Here is a 24527-nt window from a genome sequence, read left to right as displayed (position 1 = left end):
TATTTGGTCCTTTTTGTCATATTCACATTGCATCGTCATCTACAATAACACAGCAATCACACATATGTTTCAAGACATTCACCCCAATGGCTATTAAATTTTCTCCTAGGCCTATATTATTTTGCTCACTCTCTTGCTGACTGCACCATTACACCATTTTGAAGCGCATAACCGACTCAAGAGCTAGCAAGAGGTAATTTAACGCAGTGGTGCAACTAAAGGGAACAACGAGAGAAGCCTGTATTCTCCCCCATGTAAATTCAAATCAGTTCTTTTTAGGAATGTTTTATTTACAAAATCATTAATATGTACAATAGATATCGTGTAAATAAAATATATTCCGATTTCATCATGATAATGTTTGCTGTTCTGCTCTGTGGTCAGAAATACTTTTGCCAATCTTTGACACAGCCTCTTTTCACAAATTATATTTAATTTGATCCATACATCACTGCTGTCAGAAGAAAGCTGTCAGTTTTTGACATAATTTGAAAATGCCTGTTGCCCTTTACATTGTGTGTAAATTTCATGAAGAATGGACCAAATGTAACAGCCCCAAATGACTTGGAAAAAGTCTGGTTCCACTGATTTACATCAAAAGTAAAGTAGGTTTTTTCCTTTTCCTGTAAAGTTATCATTTTGGAGATAAAAGGTTTTCTTCCAACAACATTATTTATGTGCTGGAAACAGTTTACGTTTTCATTTGTAGCAAAGATGTGCAGTTTCATTGCATAAAAATAACAGCTTCATTATCACCTCATCAATTACATGATAGCATGTCAAGTCCAAGTAATTAGCTGCTTATTTTTAAATATACAAAGCAGAAATATAGAAGATAGTAAAACATATAGGCACATGGAAAAATTAATATAAAATTAATAATTTGTCTGTGACATTCACACTATTTAATTTATGTATTTTCCTGCTGTTCTTGAGCATTAACATCTAAAATCGTGTATTATGCAGTAATTTTCCTTTGCACTCACAAGTCCAGCTTGTCAGTAGTAAATTTATTCTTCGGAATCTGTAAAATGTTAATTTTGACATGATGTGTGCTTTAGCTAAATATTTGAACACACACACACACACACACACACACACACACAAAAACACACACACAAACACACACACACACACACATATATATATTAGAGCACAACTTAGAAAAGCTACTCAAATTTATTTTTCTTTATGTACTATAAGGTAGTACATATGGTCTGTCTGTGGGTCAGTGATTTTCCAGGCTTTGTGCACATGAAGGGTCAATGGGTGTATGCTAAGAGGATTACGTCTCACCTTTATTTTTCCTGTGTGGGCATAGTGTCCCAAGGTTGCTTATCCAAGGTGGCACACCCCACAGGTGCCAGGTTTTAGCAAAGTAGAATTACAATGAAAGAGCTCAGAGAGGATGATCTCTCAGGACCCTCGAGACTGCAGACTTCTTTGTGTCTGATAGATGAACCTCTCACACTCTGAAGTTTAAATATACTTAAAGCAGCTAACCTAAATGCATGGTGGCGCATCTGGGATTTAGGACCTGGAGGGGTTTTCAAGACCTAATGCTGTCGACCCTCCTCAGGGTCTTTGTTTAGGAGTGCATGTATCAGCCACATGAGCAGCCTCCATCAGGTGGCCCATGAGGCACAGCTCCCGTGACAGGATATCAGACTTACACAAGGCACAAAGAAAGGGGAAAAATAGGCATTGAAGGGCACTTCCTGCTGGTGAAAAAGTGGGCATGGATACTTTTTTTCTTACAAACAACACAATGCCAGTACAAACGCTGCTTGGAAAGGAACATGGGATAGCTGGGGTTATATAAATGATTTCTTATTCATGAAGTTACATAACTGCTGGAGGAGACATTTATAAACATTGGAAATTAAAGTGAATGAAAGACTGTTATAAGGCCTGTGCACTTATATGTTCTGTCTGTATTTGAAAACTATTTTTACCCAATAGCAATCCTAACATTAGTCTGTGCTCCTAAAATACCCCAGTGTGACACTCTGAGAATAAGGTACTACAGGTGTGTATGTTTAATGTGCGTGGGCCGTGGGTGACGGTGTGTAAACTCAGAAGGGCTGATGAAACTCACCTGGCGGAAGGCAAACAAACTCACTTCGACACAAGGTAGCTGTTGTGGGGCCTGGATTGGGGGTAGACAAAGAGGATCAAAGCACAATCCTCTGAGATCTGGGGAGAAGAGTGATATACTTCAGTGACAGACTTGATAAACACCAGGTCACATCTACAGATACAGGGCCTGATGCATGTCCTTAATGAGGTTCTTTGGTGTGTCACTGTGTGCGTTAGGATAGAGCTGGGCTGTCCGATCTGCTGTAAATCCCAGTGATCTCACAGGGTATGTTTTATTTGCCTTGCTGTATGCATCACCAAAAGCCTACGCACAACAACACAGGTCACCACAGTGAAGGTCAAATATTTGTCCGGTGTATAGCCAGAAAATACAGAAAGGTCTCTAAGCGGGAGAAACAATGCTTTCAGCCTTTTAGCCGCAGGAGAGGACTAAAAGATCCAACTCATACAACTGCTTTTGTGTAGTACTCCTTCACACATGGTGTTAATCATTATGGAGGCGTATATGTCATAGGTCAGTGTAATGAGCACTCTATGGTGTGATGTGCTCTCTCTGACCCACTGGGTAATTAGGTGAATATGCTGCTAGCTGGACAGAAGCTACACAGTTCAATTAAGGACATGGTGTCACCTTAAGCCTTTGAGTGTTCATATATACGGTAATAACTAAAATCCGGTTTTGGTCAGCTGAAAGGAAAGAGCAAAATAACTGAAAGCCTTGCCCTTCAGCACTGATGATTCTGTGGTACGTTTAGGTGACCAGGAAGCATTAATTATTAATTGTATTCATTCATTCATCCATTCAAAAAAATAAAAATAAATAAACAAAACAAAAAAAACAGTTGATCTGGATAGACAAAACACATAAATGTGTGAATCAATGAAGAACAGAAAACTGGAAAAACAAAGTATAAAAAAGTAATGCATAATTATAACTTCAATAAACCTAGCATAATATACAATATGACGCAGTATTAGTGCAAGCTTATTCCCCCCCAACCTTTTACCTCTCTCCACACAAAAGGAGCTCAATGTTAATTAAAGCTAGGGCATTGTGCAGGCTCTGGCCCTTTGTGCTGAAGAGGCTCTCAGCTGCTACAGAGAAAGAGCAGTGCTACTGTGAGCTCAACAGTGCCCACTCATCTCATTAAAGACTCACCTCATTGCATAGCCAGCACACTTGCTGGACAACCAGTAAAATGTACTACAAATCTGGATTTATGGCTTATAAACCTAACTTTGTGTTCGGCTTGCGGCAGCACTTATTTCTTGTTTACCTTAAGGCTACATTAAAATAGGTCAGTTAGGATTCTAGAGTACTATGTAAAAGTCAGAGAGCATCCGTCATTCAACAATTAATTTAAACATTCATTTTTTCTTTGTAAAAAAAACTGACACACTTGTTCTCAGTTTTTCAAAGACGTCTGCTGAGATACTTTTCCACACCTTTAAAGTTCAGTCTTAGAAGTTGCATTTTCTGCTTCTTGTTATGCAAGTAATCCCAAACACATTCAGTTTCTTTTTTGTCTATTTTCTTTTCTCAGTAACAGCTTCTTGACAGCTACACGTCCTTTCACATCCATGGTCTTAAGTTCTCTTCTCACAGTGGAAGGATAGGCAGGAACACCTGTGGATTTGTCTCAGATCTGAAGCAATTTCTCCTGTTAGGAGTTCCATTTTCTCTATATGTTCTAATATATTTTTTGAAGTCCAGTTTTGGAAACTTCTGTTTTCCTTAATTACCTCAGAATTACCTATGACTTTTGCGCAGTACTGTGTATCATATATCCAACTTTGTAGTACCACCTCCCTTTCACATTTTTAAAATAGAATTTGGGTGACAATACTGTGCCATTAGCACAGAAAGAATCACAGCAGAGGCCATTATTTCTGCCACGAGAAGTGCTCTTTTTATTTACAGCATCAGAAACAGCACATGAAAAACAATTGGGTATATTTCTAGCCATATGGTTTCACTTTACGCTAGACACACAACCCTCTCTAACTAAACCCACAGCACGACACGATCAAACACACTCAACTAAAAACACACAAACTAATGAACAATAACATTAAAAATAACAAAAACAAGTAATCTGTCCCAATTCTGCTTACTTCAATCAGAGGATTTGTACATATGTGCGCAAATGCACACACACACACATATATATACACACACACACACACACACACACACACACACATACACACACACACACACACACACACACACACACACACACATACACACACACACACACATATACACACACACACACACACACACACACACACACACACAATCTGAGTGATCAGTTTGAATATCTTCCTAATTCAAACAAACAGTTCATCTGGGGACACACTTTAATGACTTTAGTTCCATAGGCCAACCAAATATCATTAGTGCACACACAATGCAAAATTTGTTTGAAAATCTGCAAAACAGTTTTAAATATATATAGTAACATACAGCAGCCCCAGAAAGTACATTTGTGCTGTATGTCAAAATGTATTAAGTTCAATCTTTAAACCAGGTGGCATTTATTTAAAAGAGACCAAAAAAGGCAGCTGGGATGTTTCAGATTGTTATCTTATGAGCAGTTTCTTTGTAGACTTTAAAGATGTCCCATCTGTCTGTGCACACCTCTCAGTTCATAATCCTATCAATGAACACAAGCCCACTGACACCACTGTAAAAAAACAGCCCCAGATTTTATTGTTTCTGCCTCTGTGCTTTCCAGTATTCTTAGTGAGTCTGGTTGGAATTCTTCTTCAGGCTTTCTCCACACAATCCAGCATCGGTCTGATGTTGTGCTAATAGTGCTGTTCACTGAAACAAATGTTATACTGTTAAACATTTTATGACGTAACCTAAGGAACTTCAGTAAAGTTTCCCAAGGGTTAAAGTGTCCAGATACTTTTGGGGGCCACTGTATATGTCCATTTGATTGCTCCTTAGGAAAATCTCCCAAAACAGACTGACTTAGTGGAAGGCCAATACTAATGCATTTACTGCATGTAGATGCCATGGTATTATCTGCTTTATAATACTGCAGGAAAAAGTGCCTGTGGCATTATTTAATTCAAAAAAGTCTGTTAAGCTTTCCTCATTTCTCATAAGCCTAGAACAACAGTAACTAATATGGATGTATTGGATATGACATATAAGTCTTCATTTTGTATGAGGCAATTTCCCTGTGCAGTGCATTATGTTCACTTCCTTTATATGCAAATCTGACTTTCAACAATTTCCAATTGTGTAAACACAAAACAAATAACGACATATGCTATTTGCAGACTCACAAGCCTGGATATGACAGAAGTTTTACATAAAGGCTGTTTATCATCCATTCAGGTCTGGTCTGAAGATGTGTCTTTTACTCAACTCTACACTTCCAACTGGGTTATTAGACCAAGTTCAAAATGCTGTCTTCACTAAAGGTCCTCATGAGCTCTATCATTGTTATCACTTAATAACATTCATTAAGTTTTTTCAACACTTATCATGTGAGTCATAAGCCATAAAAAGTGACAAACTAAACAAAAAGGGGGAAGACCCTTTGAAAAAATTGTATGATGGTCAGGGCAGACCACCTTAGCAGCCATCAAAAGGTGTGATGGCGTCAGCAGTCTATTCTGGGCCAACAGGAATAGAAGGTTTAGTGATGGTGGCGGTCGAGGGAGAGGGGGAAAACTTTCATTGTGCGGCTGTTGACAAGAGATAGAGAAGCACCGGCCACAGGAAATGACATGAAGGGACTCTGATTAGAGAGAGTTACACAGACTTTAATGAGACAGGTGGAGAGAGAGGGTGAGAGCTTGTGAGAGACACGGTACAGGAGAGAGTGTGAGTGAGTGAACAAGAGAGAGAGAGGGCTGAAAGGAACGCTCTACGTGCCATGCAACATGCACACACTCTCACACTCAAAGACATATCCCTCTTTAGCAGCCACACATTGTGGATGCTCATGTATTTTTAATTACTGTATTGTTAATCGTTTCAGTTCCAGTTCCAGGGTGTTACTGTATGTCAATGACCATCCATTTCAAGACCTAGTAACTGCTGTAGACTGGGGAAATTTGAGTGTGTTGCAATATGAATGTGTTGTAACTACTTTATGTGGCCTTAAATCTCTTTCCAGTAAAGCAGGTAATGATTCCACACTGCTTAAGTGACATCTGTGGTATAAGATTTTACTGTTTATCACATCTGCCTCAATAAAGCAATAAGCCACAAGAGGATATGTGTTAAAGTGATTTTACCACAGGTAAGGCGTGTTGGCATGACGCGAAGCCAATTCAGCATTAGGATCATTAAGTCACTTGTCACACCTCCCTCCAACTCAGCTGCTTTGTAATTCTCCTCCAAGCTCTGACTACGCTAAAATGTCTTTTGTCATCTCGTGACTCTCTCATAAAACATTAGAATGGGCCACTGCAGCCTGCACTCATAATCAGACTCTTACTCATGATCAGTTTCTTTCTGAGTTTAAGACCATTTTTGACCACCTACATGAAGGGAGATCAAGTGGAGAGCTTTTGTCTAAGGGCAGCTGTTGTAACGGTGTACACCCAGAAGGTTTAGCAAAGAGCGATTTTTTACATCAGGATCTTTGACCGACCAACCCCAGCTCCAAGAAAATTCTGGAAGATCAAGAAGAGGTCCCTCAAAAGGAACTCATGCAGTGCGACTCATCTAGTCTGATCCCAGAGCAGAGGTTTTGGAGCTATTATGGAGGTCTGTGTATGTATTGTGGCAGTGCTGGTCACGTTCCGTGTGACTGTTGGACTCGTCCGCACAGATGTCAGGCGCCAACTCCTAGAAAGCTCGTGGAGACCACACCATGTGCTAATGTGGTGTGTATTCCCACAAAGGGGTTAGTTGTGAAGTATTTTCTATTGCCTGTCACTCTGTACTGCTAGCAGTCTTCTCTTGTTGTTTCAGCCCTGATTGACTCTGGAGCAGAAGGGAACTTCTTAACCAGCAGCATTGTCAACAAACTCATATGGAGCCCTTGAGAACCCCACTAAAAGTTGCAGCCTGAGATGGAGAGCCTGTTGGATTAGACTCCATTACACGTCACTCAGCCCTCTAGCACTTTACATGTAGAATTTAACTCCTTGTTTTATATAAGATTCCTCAAAGTTCCCTGTCATTGTAGGACTGTCATGATTTAAGAAAGAGGCACTAGTTAGAGGGTGCTAATCACACTTTTACAGACCATAAGAACTGAGAGTATGTACGCTCTGCTAAACAATTAAATTTTGTTGGTCTTTGTTTTTCTCCCAATTTTAGTTCAACATTTCCCTCTGTACTGGCTCTCACAATACAAAGGCTGATGCATTATATTCAAAATGATGAGGAACCAAATAGCACAGAAATAACAGAAAATATCCTTCCTTCATGTGGAAGTAGCTTCCATTCATTAGGAGATAGATAAGAAAATTGAGAGGACTCTAGAATGCAAAACTGTGCCCAGTCGGTGTCCGTCCGATAAGATCTATGTACCTGACCAGTTCCTCAATAGACTTATTACATCTGATTACATCAGATCGTCCTGGAGAGGTTCACACACAACAACTTATTTCAAACCACCACTGGTGGGAAAATTATGTACACAGGTTCGTTTCTGCTCCTCTTGTTCCCAGTGTAAGACTCAAAAAGCTCTGGCAGCCAGTAAACTTATGCCATTGCCAGTGCCCGTTTGACCGTGGTCCCACACTGCTATAGACTTCCCTTCTTCTCAAAGCTACACCACCGTACTTACCGCTGTAGACACGTTTTCACATAGTGTTTATTTCATACCATTTCCATCATACCCCTTCCACTTTTCAGACAGCTGAAGGCATCTTTATTCAAGTCTTTCTGTAATTTTTAAAATTTTGGTATACCATCTGATCGAGGACATCAGTTTACTTCTCATGTTTGGTCTGCCTTTTTTGAACATATAGGATTATCTATCAGTCTCATTTCAGGGTACCGTCCTCAATTAAATGGACAATCTGGGTCAACCAGGAACTATGCAGATTTTTGAGACTGTTTGGTCAACAATCCGTCTCACTGGTCCCGCTTTCTCATATTGGCCCAAAACTCTCTTATCAGGTCACCAGACTCAGACCTTTCCAGCATGTTTTAGATTATTAGCCTCTGTTGGCTTGGTAGATGGCAAAAAGTTCTGATGTTCCTGCAGTGGATGAGTGAATGAGATGCAGTGAGGAGGTCTGGGAGGAAACCCATCAATGCATCAACCCAGCATTTTTGCAGAACAAGGAATTGTGACAGCTATCAGTCATAAACCTTATTTTTATACATACGGAGGAGGAACCCCTCCTACCAAGCTTGAGACTGGGTCTGGCTGTCAACCAGAGATTTCAGATTTGGGGAGGGATGCAGAGAGCTCACTCCCAAATACACTGGGCTGTTTAAGATTTTGAAAAAAGATCAGCTAGACATGCTGCCACAATATTGTGTTTTGCATTCTTTTCGTGCATCCCTTGTCAAGGCTTTGCCTCCTCCATTGGAGGTCGAAGGTAGGGGTGGGAATCTCTAGGCACCTCACGATTTGATTACGATTCAGTGGGCTGCGATGCGATTATAAAACGATTATCGATGCATCTTCATGCATCTTTTTTCTATACAGGATTTTTTTCTCACTGTGTGAGGACTTGGAACTTTTAAAGCAAAATATTTGTAATGATCCATAATGAATTTACTTCCAATATCTTTTATTAATAAATCAAATGGAAGTGATGTGGCAAGTGAACTGGAAGGCTCTCATTTACTGCTCTTGTTAGGAGCACATGAGACACAGGCTGCCACTCATCTGCGATAAAATGCGCTGTTACGGTGAAATAAGATTCTGTGGTAATAGATGTCCACGCAGAAGATTATAGCAATTCCACCGTTTTCTTCAGTGATTCTATAACTTCGGTTTTGGTGTTGTTGTAGAGTGTGGGGGGGGTCGCTGTGTCAGTAAAATATCTTCGAGATGGGACGAAACATAACGCGAAAGCCCTGGTTCTCAAAGACTGAGTACGGACGCAAATTCTTGGCAATAAAAGTTGCGATAGAGTTTGTAGTTCACTTTGTCCACCCAGTTGGGTGGAAGCTTTGACATCGCTTGATCGATGCTCCTCTGGTTGGCAGCAACTACAACCGGGCGTAAAATGGGTGGAAACATAACCATGTAATATGGTTTTTCCCTTCAACTCCATAGAAACCAAGGTGCTTCCATACGCTAGTTCAAGGGTCGGCAACCTGCGGCTCTTTACCTGGCCAGTTGCAGCTCCACATCAGAATTAGATTTCTAGGTAAAAATAAAATAATCATTCTTTGCAGTAAAATAAAGCTCTGCTGATCGTTCAAACACAGTTTTAACAATAAATGATCTTAAATGCTAGATGTAATGTAGCCTATAACTGCTAGTTCACCTAGCTAATAACAAAGAGAAAGATTTAAGATGAACATCCATAATTTGGAGACGAATAGACTTATTTGCATTTATAAGCACTGCTGCTGGTTTCCTGATACATGTAATCTTCAATGAGAAACTGTCAAACACTAAAAAGCACATGAAACTGAAGTCAGTTTCTCCTTCTCCAGCTACTCGTTCAAATTGTCCTGTTCCACCTTAAATAGTGCAGCAGTTACATTCTGGCGCCTCAGGCACCATTTAAGGTGGAATGGGAAAATTCGAACGAGAAGCTGGAGAACAAGAAACTGACTTCAGCCTCGTAAAAAGTAAAACATTGAGGAACATTTTACAAGAAACTGTTCTACTTTTGTGGAAAAGTTTCCAGCTGGTGATGCAAGAAAAGAGGCTACAGCTGAGCTAAAGCTTAAAGTAGAGCAAACTAAGTCTGAGTTTTTGTTTGTATTATATTTTTAGCCTACACTAGGGCATAAGCACGTACTGAGACACGTACAGCCAAGATGGTAAAATGGACTCAAAATGTTGTGTCTCCCAAGGTGGTTTGATTTTTGTTGGAAGGGCAAAATGACTCCTATTAACATTTGGGTTGCGACCCCTGCACTAACTTTTAATGTAGTGTGCCGCCACAGACTGTCTGGGCGCTGCACTTCCGCACTTTGCAAAGTTCCGCCTTTTGCGTTCCGTCAACATTATGTTATCAATTAAAATTCAGAAAATCGATTATTGACATTTGTGAATCGTTTCAGAATCGTTCACGTCCGCATTGCGATGCATCTATCGATTTTCCCCCCACATCTAGTCGAAGGTGCCCTGGTCTATGCTATGTGTTCGCTGCTGGATTCTAGAAGATGTGGTGTATAATAATATAGATTATTCATCTGGTCAGAAGGAGATCCTGAACCTTGTGTTTGTTTTTTCTGAAACAAAACTTGATTTGTGGTTTGTCAAACACCAAAAATAAAGTTGGACAGTTTTGGTTTGAGAAATTCCTTCACAGAAACACAGCTACCAGTCATAAAACTTATAAAACAAAATAAATAATAAATTTGTACTTCTTCATTTTTGTTTTTGAACAGTGTAAGGGAGACGTTAATCTTTTTATAAAGGCATTCTACTAGATTATAGGACAACTCAGCAGTATTCACCTATCAAAGGCTACACTAAAACCTGATGTTAACCTCAGCAACCAAAAAAGCAACCAAATGATTTTGCACTATTTTTTCATATAAAAGCTGCATTTCTGTATGTCAAAATGTTTTCCATCAGTCTGAGAACAGCTGGTCCCTATGAAGAGCTACAGAGTATATGGTCAAACTGAACACTGGCTCACACATGCATCTCCAAACCCCATAGAGTTGCTCCCAGACAGTTTTATACACAGCTGTACACGTCACCGAAGAGGTCGCATGGAGGAGGGTGGGGCTTAATACACACACATGCAGGCATGCACGCAAGCAATCACACACATGAGCACGGTCACCCATCACTGAGGCCTTTTCAACCCAGCTCTAATCTGAACATCACGCAGCTCCACAAGATCATCAAAACCCACTCAGTGCTAAAATCAGCCAGCCTGTCTAAACCTCAGGCCTCCCTCGGGCCTTCCTCCTACACGATGGGATTTCCATGAGAAAAGAACAGCGCTGCTCTGCATATCAATCCGCAGCTTTAATTAAAAAGCTGCTCTATATGCCGGCCAGAGAGCACTGCTGACAGTAAACACTTCAGACAGGGCCGAGATGTGGCAGCGACTTAATGAACACAGAAAAGTGCCTGTGATAGATATTACAGATAGAGACATTCAGAGGAAAAAGCTCTACATGATAACAGATGAAAACAGTAAGTATCTGGCAGATACAGAGTTGCTCTGAAGTGGCTCTAATAAGAGATTTCAGGGAACCTACTGCAACAACAATAATTTTTTTTTTGTTTTATTTTTCTTAGTTGTCTAATTTTCTCTCAAACAAGAGTGATAATTATAAGTTATCCATACCTACATTATGACATCTATTGTTAAATAAACTGTGTTCCGATACAGAGTAATGTCTAGTCTGCTTTCAGGCCTTTTACTTACATCCATATATGCAATTTGTGTAATGTGTTATATTTCTACATATGAATTCAACATAGTTGTTTAATGCATGTTTTTGTTTTTTATGGTGTTTACCTTATCATTTTAACCTTTTTAAAATTAAAGTACTTTTTTCATATTTGCATATAAGGATCATTCTACTGAATTCAAACAATTAAGTAAACATTTTTGTGTTTTAATGAAAAAGATTTCATGTGTATACAAAAGCTGTTCATGTACTGGTTAGCATTTCTGAGTTATGCTCAAAATTAACTACTGTTAAGACAGTTTTGCTAGTGCTAAAATGGAATGTTCAATCAGTTTTAATAAAACAAACATAATTAAGGTATATGGTCACTTAAGCAAAAGGATTTTAGTCTAAAGCCTAAATCAGTTAAAAGTCTTAAATGGGTTTTCAACTCTGACTTTGTACCAGTTCTGTAGAATGATCCATAAACCATAGTTCAGGGACCCCCATCTAGGATGTACCTTAGGGTTCGCAAATACTCAGAAACAGCCCTGTTTTAACAGATTCCTAAAGACTATGAACTGTCTCCTAAATCTATACGGTTTGATAAAACAGTGAAATAACCTGCAAAAGTCATCAAAACATAATGAGATGTTAGCTAACCGAAGTTCATTCACTTGTAACATAATTAGAACAAGAACTTGGCTTTGCCCCAATACACCAGCTAAATTACTATGGAAACACATTTAAAAAAAAATCTAAACAAACATTTTGCTAATCTTTACCAGACACTGTGGAAGTCAATAAAACGACCAAACCTGTCAGTGATGATATCTTTTATGTCAAATATTTTTTGTTTAAAATTGTTATTCTCTCACTGTCAGAAATGACCTCAGTAAATAATGTCCTTCTGCTGCTCTTACGGACAGAGGCCACTGTGAGGTCTAGTTAAATTTCATGGTGCAACCATTTTGAGATAATTCTGTTTGTCAGGGGACAGTCAATTACTTCAAATTATAACTAAAAATGTATTTATGTAATGTGGAATTAAAGTGCCATAGTTTCTATAATAAGAATTGGAATAAATTCTTAATGACTTGCCTGATTAAATAAATGTTAAATAAAAAGGGTTAAATAAAAAATACAACACAACAAGGACATTGTATGATACTATATTAAAATCAGTGTCTTATAATGCAAAACAATTTAAATGTTCCATTATTTTAGTATTTTGTTTTGCTTAAATGAGTCCTTCATTTCACTTGTGAATGACGCTGCTGCTTGTAGCCTTATTTTGGAGTTGGGGGACATAATTTATACCAATTAACAGGGTGGGGCCACTCATATGAGATACCTTACAGAAAAAAACAGGGTAAGAATACAAAAATATCTTGGCATAGAGCCCAGTGAATACGCAAACAGATGTAATAAAGTTAACATTTATTAAAAAACTTGACAGTATCAAAACAAAATCATCATATAAACACATTCACATTAAAATAGTCTAGTCTAATGTAATCCTTTCAGTGTCTGTGAATCAAAAACATGGTGTAGCCCATCACACAGACTCACACATACAACAGAGAGCTGAACTCTGCTCTGCAGCAGGACTTTGCTCATATCACCATACAGAGAGACAGAGACTCAAGTGTGCGTCTGATAGAAAGAAATACTCCTTTCCAAGAAGAGTTTCCTCCTGGGATGATTTAAGCCCATTCTGTTTCATGCTGACTCTAGTCTAGTCTGGTCTGGTCTGGTCTGGTCCTGATGAGGAACACTCCCTCTTTAGAATGTCTGCTAGTTTGGGCTCCACCTCAGATAATGTGGAAACCAGGTGCTGCACCTGAAGACAAAGAAGGTCTAGTATGAATTTAGAGACATACCACTCAAAAGAAGTGGCAAAAAGGTACCATTCATGCATGAATGGCTACTCCTGGGAAAAAGCGATGCAGCCTGACCAGAGTGGGATTTTTCTGTGACAGTTTTCTTTTTATTGCAGAGTTCTAGTGAGAGAAAAATGTCACACTGGGTATTTTGTAAAAGACTGACAAATTAAGGAACTTCTGGCCATTCGTACTGAGGAGAGCGACAGAGCGAGAGGTAGAGAAAAAGAGTAAACTCACAGCTGTGATGTTCTGGGGCAGCAGGGTCTTTAAAGCGGACACCCAGATCTTCTCAGTGAGGTCATCTTGTTTCACCAGCTCTGAAACAGTGTTCTGCAGATCACACAGACATATACCTAAAATTAGCTTAATGCTGTAAAACTCTTCTCATGGTGTAAATACTATAGACAACTGCTGTGCTTCATGGAGCAAGTTGATGAAAGATTCTGTGTGCCAGTCTCACTTTCGGCAGATCCGTCAGGATAGTGGAGAGTAGCTCCACCGCCATCTCAACCAGAACCTGGAGCTGTGCATCTTTGTCCTCCTCATCCCTCACTCCTTTCTTCTGTCCATCTCTTGACCCCTGCTCTCCATTAGGCAGCGACTGCTGGTTTTCAGTATGAAAGTACAAGATGCGAAGAAGACTACACACCAACGACAAACCTGTACCAAATAAAATTTCCATACACTTTTTACAAAATAGGGCACACAGATCTAATATCTAATGTTTGTTTGAGGAGGTGTGAAAGTGTGTGTGTGTGTGTGTGTGTGTGTGTCTTTAGGGGAGGTTCACTCTGTTTGTGGCTAAAGATTTGTAGTAGCATGTCATTTTTCTATACATGTCTTATTTTTAGAGATTTCATATATTTGGTGTTATTTATTAAATGCACTTCTACAACTTCTTCTGCACCTCTATCAAACAAGAATGGGAAAATATTTCACTTTCAAAAGTACAGCAGTTGGTCTCCCAAGCGCTTACAGAGTGTTGTTAAAAGAGAGTTGATGAAATACAGTGGTAAACAGGCCCCCGTCCCAACTTTTTTGGAATGAGTTATTGGCATCAAATTCAAAATGGGCAAATATTTTTCAAAAAACAATACAATTTCTCAGTTTCAACATTTGGTTTGATGTTTTTGTAGTATTTTCCTTTAAAAATATGGTTTATATTATTTGCATATCATTGCATTCTGTTTTTATTTACATTCTGCACAGCGTCCAGCGTTCCCCATTTTGGAAATGGGGTTGTACATAAATAGTTATATTATTTTTATAGTAGTTAAGCTTCTGGGCTACTGCATAAAGGAGCATACGTATAAGAGGAGGATATGTATAATATTTTGTGTAGAATATAATATATTGAACAGGATAGTGTATAAAAGGAGTGAAGGTGTTCATGTGTTCTCACTTATGTCTGTCTGAAGGCTGCTGTGTAAAACAGACAGCAGGGCAAGGGCAAGAGCCAGGAGAGCCTTCTGCTCCTGAAGAATGAGAGGGGGGTCACCTGGTTGGCACAGATCCTCACACACCACTTCACACAGGAACCTCCACAGCGCCTCCCCACACCCTCCGTCTGACACTGCATGTAGTGGGCGGGGGGAGAGAAAGGCCAGAATGATGACCACATTTTCAAGGTACATTTCCCTCTACGTAACACAGATTTAAAGTAAAGAGAAATGCAAGAATAGAGGAATATAAGCCTGAGGTATTTTGACAGCAGACATATTAACTCCATTCACTCAAGTTATTGCTTGAAAGGAGTCACTGTCACTTCATTGTCACCATCTTAACAAAACTTTGGATCTCTGAAATAGTAGCTTTGCAGGAGAAGGAAACACTATATGGGCAAAAGTAGGTGGACACCCATTCTAATTATGGAATTCAGGTGTTTCAGCCTTACCCATTACTAATAGATGTATAAAATCCAGCATATAGCCATGCAATCATCATGGACAAAAACTGGCAGTAGAATGAGTCGAACTGAAGAGCTCAGTGACTTTAAACATAGCAATGTAATAGGATGCCTCTTTTGCTGCAAGTCTATTTGTGAAATTTCTGCCCCGCTAGATCTGCCCCAGTGAACTGTAAGTGCTATTATTGTGAAGAGGAATCCTGGAGCAACAACAGCTCAGCCACAAAGCAGGAGCCCATGCAAACTCACAGAGTGGGACTGTACTCTGCATCACTCACTACAGAGGTCCAAACTGAGTCTAAACATTGTTTGACAAGAGCAGTGGAAAGTGTGGAGAAAAAACAGCCTGCACAGAGCCCTGACCTCAACCCCACTGAACACCTTTGGGATGAATTGGAACGTTGACTGCGAGCCAGGTCTTCTCATACTCATATTAATGTCCATGGTTTTGGAAAGGGACATCCAACAAGCTGATACAGATGTGTGTCCACATACTTTTGGCCATATAGTAAATGTTTTATTTTAATGACGAGTTTATTCCAATTTATTTTGTACCGTTTCTACTGGCCCATTTATCATTAAATGTTCAAATGTCAAGAATAGATGGTGTTTTAAAATGGTGTAAAAAACAAACAAAAAACAACAACAACAAAAAAAAAACTCAAAAGACGGGAGTAACACAGTTTAACATGATAGCAATATCACTGATGTCAGAACAAAACCTTGTATCTAAACTTGGACAGATGGTGAAAACCAGCTTGTGTTTTCAAATTATTGAAAGAAAAAACAAAATGACCACAATGGCAATAATAAGATTTTGTTTCAACACTGACAATATATCTTGATATGTATTTGCTATCCATGGATGCACTGAGCATTAATGAAAGCATTTTTACTAGTCTCCCTCTTCCTAAACAGCCACTGTAGCCATTTTGGAGATGAATCACTGTTCAATTGAGTCCTATTTTTGTACTTTATTAGCTACTTTCACCATTTCTCGGTACCACAACTAGGTAATGGAATCAATAATCGTCTTAGTGTGCAGCCCTTACACACTGAGTGTAATCAATTTTAATGGCTTTGGGAGGGAGACAGAGAGAAATATATGTGTGTGTGTTTGGCAAATGACATGAATTTCATGTTGTTTTAATATTAAAACTGTACTGCCTTATCACCTGACCTATATTAAATGTTTTAATAAGAATCCAAATCTCACCAAGACTCTGCACTCCTTCATGTACTGTAGTTAGGAGCTGAAGAGCATGCAGATACACTTCAAGAGCCTCTGGACTCTCCTTCCTAAAACACACATACATGCACACATAAGTCTTTCTGTTAATGTGTAGGTAAGAACATTCATATTCTATGCCTTAAGATTTAGAACAAAAATAAACAGGGATTTCAGGCTGAAGCTCAGGTCACTTGAACTTATTATAAAGATAAATTGTGTATAAAGCTGTTACTAAAGCAAAAAGTAACTATGTTGAGAAATCCAAGACTTACAATGTTCTTTTTTTATTAGTAACATCATATTTTGTTTTGTTTGTTTTGTTGTATTATGACAAAATTTAGTCAAATTTAGTCAGTAGTTCATGAACATGTCATTTATGTGGGGCAAGTTTATTCATTCTCTCTCTCTCTCTCTCTGTTTATCTTTCTCCAGCGCACGTGTTTCATTAATTCTTCTGACCTAAGCTGTATTGCAGCCTCCAGCAGGGAAGACGTGACGTCCTGGTGTGTGTCCTTGTCCCGGTCACTCTCACTGGGCTGCTCAGACAGCCAGCTCTTCATCAGCCCCTCATCCTCATCAAACAGCTTATCAACCAGCTCCCCCACTTTCATCAACAATTCAACTAAAGAAAAGAAACAGAGAAAGAGAGAAAGAAACAGAGAGAGAGAGAGAGAGAAAGGAGGGGGACAAAAGAAAGAAACACACACCCAATAAAACACAACCAATAAAAGTAAAGTAGGTCTAACAGAAGCAGCAAACAGAAACGTCTAGAACATCACTTACCGTTAGTAGAACTGCGCATTATGAAACAGAGGTTGCTGCATGTGGCAATCTGCTGTTGTATTCTTTCCACCCACACGGGGGCAACATCGGGTTGAGAAACACAGGTCACAAGAAGCCTAAATAGGACAATGGAAACATTCAGTTCATAAGAAAACAGCTGTTTTAGTGATTGTCGCAGGCTAAAATAATTGATCTTGTAGCAGCATTTCTAATTTTTTAAATTTATTTGTTACTTTATTTGTTTTGAGGGGGGCACAATTTAACTGTAAAAATTTGTGATGTAAGCTGGTATACTTCTTTACTTTTTACTGTAGCCTATAAGGTCCTGATTTTAAAAAATGAAAAAAAAAAACCAACAAAAAAACAAAATAAAGGTAAGTGTACCTCTGCACAACAAGAACATACAGACATACAGAGTTAAGGTTTAAATATCTTGAGATTATAAAATCTCAAAAGACAAAGTTTTAACACTGCTAGCCCAATGGTCTGCATGAAGCACTGCCTATAGTATAATGCAGAAAAAATGCACAGTTGGAATAATTGTTAAAGCACTTATAATACTATTTAAATGTTTTATGTGGAAATTTTATGTTTTATGTGGAATGTTTTTATGTGGAAACACAGCCCTCACATATATTGCAATAGTTGGTTGAATTTGCATGAATTTGTGATCACAAATTTCTGTAGGAACAGCATTATAAAGAATAAAGGCTAAGTGCCATAACTGCAATAGATATCATGGACAACTTGTAATATCATGTAGGGTGATTATGTTAAGGGAATGGATGATTGGCTAAAAACAGGTTGGTATGTTTGCTGCAGGACACAGTGATATACACTCACCGAGCACTTTATCAAGAACACTATACTAATACTGGGAAGGTCCTCCCTTTGCCATCAAAACAGCTTTAATTCTTCATGGCATGGATTCCACAAGTTGGAGGCATTCCTTTGATACTCTGGTCCATGCTGACATTATTACATTCCTGCAGATTTTTCAGGTGCATTTTCATGATGCAATTTTTCTATCACATCTCAAAGGTGTCTACTGGATTTAAATCCAGAGACAGGGAAGGCCACTGAAGAACATTTAACTCATCATGTTCATGAAACCATTTTGAGATGACTTCTGCTTTGTGAGATGGTGCATTATCATGCAGGAAGTAGCCATTAGAAGATGGGTGAATTGTGGCCATGAAGGGATGCACATGGTCAGCAATAATACTCAAACAGGCTGTCGCATGCAAGCAATAACTGATTGGTACTAACAAACAAAGTGTGCCAAGAAAACATTCCCCACAGCATTACACCACCTCCACCTGTGTGCCTCAGCAGGAAATAGCCTTACTGTCAGCTCAAACCAGTCTGGCCATTCTCTGCTGACCTCTCTCATGAACAAGGTGCCGTCGTCAGACTGGCAGAAGACTCATTCAGCAGTCAATGGTTGCTTAGCAACGGCACCGTACTCAAAAGGAACTACATTTCTTTTTCTATTTATGTCAATTATCATTAATAATAACTTAAATAATTATCTAAACCATTGTGTATTTTAATATATTTCATGTTGGCCGTCGTTTTATAAAATCAATAAGCCACTCGAGGCAGTGAGTTACTGCGATTTTATCATGCTAAAGGGAGTTTTAGAACACCCTTCCCCGTGATAAAATCGGAGTAACCCACGGCCTCTCGTGGCTTATTGCTTTATTGCACCATTCTCAGTGAACTCTAGAGACTGCTTTGTGTGAAAATCCCAGGAAATCAGCAGTTATAAATATACTCAAACCGGCATGTCTGACACCAACGGTCATGCCATGGTCAAAATCACTGAGATGGCATTTTTCTCCATTCTGATGGTTGATGTGAGGCTGCTGGCCCATATCTTCATGTTTTTTTGTACTACACTGCTGCCACATGATTGGCTGAGCAGATAGTTGCATGAATGAGTAGGTCTACAGGTGTTCCTAATAAAGTGCTTAGTGAGTGTATGTACTATTGTATATCCAGTGTGGCTGTATCAAAAGTACACTACCCATTAAAAAGTGTTTAGCACAGGCTAGCTTTCTCACCTGCAGGTCTCTAAAAGTGTGGGGGGATCACTGTCACCCAGCAGTAAAATCAGCACAGCACTAGAAAAGAAAAGCAGGAAAGGAACACGTACAGTTATTGTATCATCACATTTCAGAGCGATATACATCTCTCTTCCAACGTATGCTCTCATTGTGTGAGCTGATTACTAATCTTAAAACTGACATGTGAACTAACACCAGCACTTCTCATAGCAGGAAAGAAGACATGTTTACATACCCTAAGTCAGCATTCTGACTCAGAGACACACAGGTATCATGGAAACAGGACATATTTCCCAGAATTCCCACACAGATTTCCTGTAACAGAGGGTGTGGTGTTACACAACAAACTTTAGAAAGATAAAGAGTGAGAGCAGGAGGAGCAGCTTACCCTGGACATAATATGTATTCAGCCGTAAAACCACATAATTATGATTTTGGCCTCTGCACTACGTAGGAATATAATTATACATATTTACATATTAATGGGTTCCAATTGTGTGGTCAAAGATTTCATTTGATTTATGATAATTTACGCTTTAAAATGTCTTGATTCTACAAAGTTCCCATCATAAGCACACATAAATAAATAAGTGCTAGGAAAACATATTTTTATATGCACTTTTTGGTTTTTAGTGATAAATCCTACAATGATGTGAAAGATTAATTGTTCTTTTAACATAATCAAGCAAGAAAGTCTACACTGGTCTTAAATGCACCCCTTGTACCATACAGGCTCATCTGTGTTCCTAATAAGCAAACTCATTGTTTTATTTCAGAAAAAGGATTCCTTTTCATAATAGTGTTAGAACAACATAAACCTCTCTTTTAAACAAGGAATAATAACAAACATTTGAACTATTATTAATACAAATTTTCAACATTTTACGCATTTAAGCTTGGGCTATTACAGTGACTAGTCAACTAGCTGACTAATGGTGATGTTCCCGTCAACTGAAATTCTGTCAGTTTACTAACTGTACAAAAAGATCCTCCATGTGAGCCACTTCAGACTAGTAAAGATGATTCTAAGAAGCCAGAATGTAAACTTTGTAAACAGTGTTTTTCTTACAGTATAAATTCAAATATGATGGAGGCCTATCATAATATATATTTGAGGCACTATCAGGCTACATTGAATCAAGCCATGCTTAAAACTAGATTCTCTGCATTTTGTAAAGTATTAATTTTTTTTTTTAAATATTTCACATAAAAAGGTTTATAATACTTAAGTGCTTATTTATTTATTTCTCCATATTCATCACCCCCTGAAATATTCATTTAAACATGTTCTAAAAGTACAATTAAAACATTTGTAAAATCTCCCCTGAGGGTGACACTAAGCATTAACTATGACAGTTTCTTTTTTCATGCTTTGTGGTTTTAATGAAAGACGGCAATTAGAGTCCCACATCAGTGATAGAGGCAGTTTTTAATAGTCTTTTTTTTACTGTACCTAAATTATACTCTAGCAAGTCACAAAAACATTTTGTGATTGTCGTGACCAATCTCACATTCTCCAGTTAAATGGCACTAAAAGAGGACACAGAGGATCAAAGACTGATAAAGACAGTGGTTTAACAAGTGCACATATTATTTATCACACTGTTGAATGTCCAATTAAATAAACTATTCTTATTTTTATCAAGTAGTTGCATTTATTTATTGGTGATGAGTTTTTTTTTTAAAACAAATAAAATCGACGGTGTAACTTACAGTAAGGCGTGGACAACGAGACTTTGCTATCACACCCAGAAGGATGTCTGGAGCTTTAAACTCCTGTAGAAATCCAGCCACATCCTGAAGACAGCACATAGAAATGAAACAAACAGACACAGTAAACAAAGGTGATTTTTTTTTTTAATCCGGTCTGCAGTACACTTCGGGAGTTTCAGACAGAAACTTCTAAACTAAATAGTAGGCCAACAGTTTTTTTTCAGAGTTGTTCTTGCTACCACATAAAACTGCCTTGCCACAGAGGCAGCAGTGCATGCACTCTCCCTGAGGCCACATGTTTAATGCTCATACAGACATACGACCTCAGAGATATCACAGGCTACAAAGATACTCATTCATGTGCATAAATTATAATAAAGCTCATACATCACAGGCTTCCCACTGTGTCTTTGGTCATTATCACAGATACCACCTGCTCCACTCAGCTGAGAAGCTTTGCATAGTCACAGCCTATCTTCCACAGTGTAAGCACTGTATGACTAATAATACAGACCTTATCCATGGCCATGTCCCACACTTTACACAGCTCATCCTCAAGCTCCTCCGACAGCTCCTCCAGACCTTCTCCCTGTTCAGACACCTGCTCTGTCACCATCTACAGGAAGGGAAACATAATAGTACTTAAAAAAATGCACCCTGCTATTAAACCTCCATTTGCCCCTAGATAGGTTTCATTCATAAAGACCTAATAAATATGGGCATTTTCACGATCTGTTACGTACCACGTAGCAGCTATAGTTTGTTCAGTGTTTCTGTAAGAGCACAGAATACCTCAATTAAGCGGGTCAAAGTGCTAAAGAGCCAGTGTTTGCTATACACTGTGTTTCCAATGGCATCAGCCTCTTCTACACTCTCCTCAACTCCCTCAGGAGGTGGTGATGGATTACGGTCCATCTCTGGCGAGTCTGGGTGGAATGAAGAGCTGGACTCATCATCAACCACTTCTTCAGGGCAGCTCTCCTTACGATCTGAGAATGTAAAGACCATTTGGAACTGTTATTGTCGAGCCCAAGTCCGAATCCATAGCTTAATCTAACAGTTCCAACTAGCTGGTTCTGAAATTCAGAATGAGTCGACATCGGATAACAACAGTAACGATGTACAGTTGTTTTTCCTTAACCTATTTATCTCTCAAAACTTAAAAAAAGGAACAGGAAATTGTCCATAATTTTTTTTCTGTTTGACAAAAGTAGACTTAATATTATGTCAGGCCACTTTGTAACACTGCCTATCCAAACAATATTTAAAAAATTTAATAAACATTGTGTCATATTTTTAATATTATTTAAAGTTAGAATTTTGAAAAACAAGAAGAAAAATTACCAAAAAAGATCTTCTTTCACAATAATTTCTCTCATAAATATCACATGCATCCACTCACAAGTTCCCTATAAGTTACTGCAATTTAACTTGTTCGGTACTACTTTTTTATGTAGTGTTCATGTAGGAGCCATTGTCACATTGTACTTTTTTAGTCTTTTAGTCTTTAGTCCAATAGGACCAAATGTTAATGTTCTGTTTATCACAATTTGTTAATTTCTCATGAAGTGATAAAATTGGCCGATATCTCAACAAACCAACGTTTTAATTATCACCTCACACACACACACTCAAAACACTCAAAGAGTGTATGCTGTATAGAGAATCCAATACATTCCAATGGGAAGCAAATCTGTATTAGAACAATTGAGTGTTGTTCCTTAAATCCTCCTTTTTAGTCTTTTTTTCCACACTTACCTTTAAAAACACTCATACACAACACATACGCACATGCATAACTGCACACACAAACCTAAGGGGTGGCTTTTTGGTGTCGTATGAGGCTCTTTTGATTATTTAAAAACATTTATATACAGAATTACCAGAAGGAGCATCTACTTTGCATCTACACACACTGTCCATTTTATTAGGTCCACCTACCTTATGGCTCCACTACATAGGTGTGTAATTACATACTGTAGCATTTCTGCTGCTGCACAGTTCATCAGCCCCATCCACCCCATTCATCACTGGTCAGTTTCTGCCCACAGTGCTGCTGTTTTTCAGATATAATCTTTGTGGTGGTCCATTCTCAGCACAGCAGTGACACTGACATGGTAGTGTGTAGTGCTGGTACAAGTGTATCAGACACAGTGGTGTTGCTTTATCATTGATAAAGGACTAGTGGGTGGCTAACAGGGAAACATATAAGGTAACCCAGCAACACAGGTGTGCCCAGTAAGTTACACTGCGTATAAAAACGTATTTAACACCACCGCTGTGTCTCACACACTCGTATCAGCACCACACACACACTACCGGGTCTGTGCTGAGAACGAACCACCATCCACATAACAACATGTGGACAACAGCGCGGCTGCGGCCAGTAACTGACCAGTGATGATATAAAAATAAAATACAAAGCCTGGCGTCGAGAAGGGCTGTATGGAGTCAATACAACTGAAAAACTGTAACAGTAAATTACAACGACAGCCAAGCTCCCTGACTAAAGGTAGTGAAGATGTAGGTTACCCTTGAGGGGAAACATCGCCACAGTTTGGTCTGAGAGTGTACAGTAACGTTACTGTCCAGCTTTTATAACTGAAAACACTACTTAACTAGCTATTCACTGTGGTTCCTCGGTGTTCCTGATCTGCTGTTCGCCACAGAGCAGAAACCTGCATTAGTGATCCGGGACTGAACGCTTTAGGAGCCGAAAGACAGCGGCGGCGTTTTATCGGCGTTAGTCAACTCAGTTAAACAGACTAGCGGCCTGTTAAAGGAAGCAGAGGAGATTTCTAAAGTAAAGCAGAGTCAGTCTCACCCATCAACACTGACCAACACCGCACAGACACCACAGCGCACTGCACCGCCGAGGACGGTGTTCAGACTCTTCTTCTGACTCTCCTTCTCGCTCAGTGAACTGACTGCACATTGCCACCTACCGTCCTTTGAGCGAACTGCAACTGCAGAACCCTAGAAGAAAAATTACTACATTAATAACAAATGACTGATGTTGCGCAGCGTTAATAATAATAATAATAATAATAATAATAAATGAAAAATTTTGTTACAAAATGTATTAAACGCCTCCTTAATTCATTTTATGTTTTCTTTTTCATGAGATAGGTTACTGGGTGCGGGCTTTACACATACAAGAAATAATAAGGCTGCATTATGATTCCTGCCACCTTTATTAAAGAAATAAAAATATGTTTTGCTTTATACATCAGCTGTTATTCTTTTCAAAACTTATTGTATACAAAAATGATACATTTGGATATACAGCACTTTAGAATGAACCTTTTCAAATAATACTATTTTTTGCCAAAATAATAATAATAATAATAATAATAATAATAATACA

The 24527-nt window shown here is 38.7% G+C and overlaps 1 protein-coding gene across 1 annotated transcript; it reads right to left on the bottom strand.

Moving 5' to 3' along the window:
• Positions 1-12997: 12997 nt before the first annotated feature.
• On the bottom strand, positions 12998-24117 carry saal1 (serum amyloid A-like 1). Its single transcript, XM_036576434.1, has 13 exons — positions 23985-24117; positions 21953-22149; positions 21675-21776; positions 21161-21244; positions 19683-19762; positions 19445-19504; positions 17379-17494; positions 17055-17217; positions 16581-16663; positions 14861-15031; positions 13919-14118; positions 13696-13788; positions 12998-13415 (listed from the first exon to the last, which is right to left on the bottom strand). The coding sequence occupies exons 1-13, from the start codon at positions 23986-23988 to the stop codon at positions 13311-13313; spliced, it is 1458 nt and encodes a 485-aa protein (XP_036432327.1). The 5' UTR covers positions 23989-24117; the 3' UTR covers positions 12998-13310.
• Between the last annotated feature and the right edge of the window lie 410 nt (positions 24118-24527).

The sequence above is a fragment of the Colossoma macropomum genome, unplaced genomic scaffold, assembly GCF_904425465.1.
Source record: "Colossoma macropomum unplaced genomic scaffold, Colossoma_macropomum, whole genome shotgun sequence".
Lineage (NCBI taxonomy): Eukaryota > Metazoa > Chordata > Actinopteri > Characiformes > Serrasalmidae > Colossoma > Colossoma macropomum.
The sequence above is the reverse complement of the archived record's forward strand: the minus strand, read 5'-3'. Positions and strand labels throughout refer to the sequence as shown.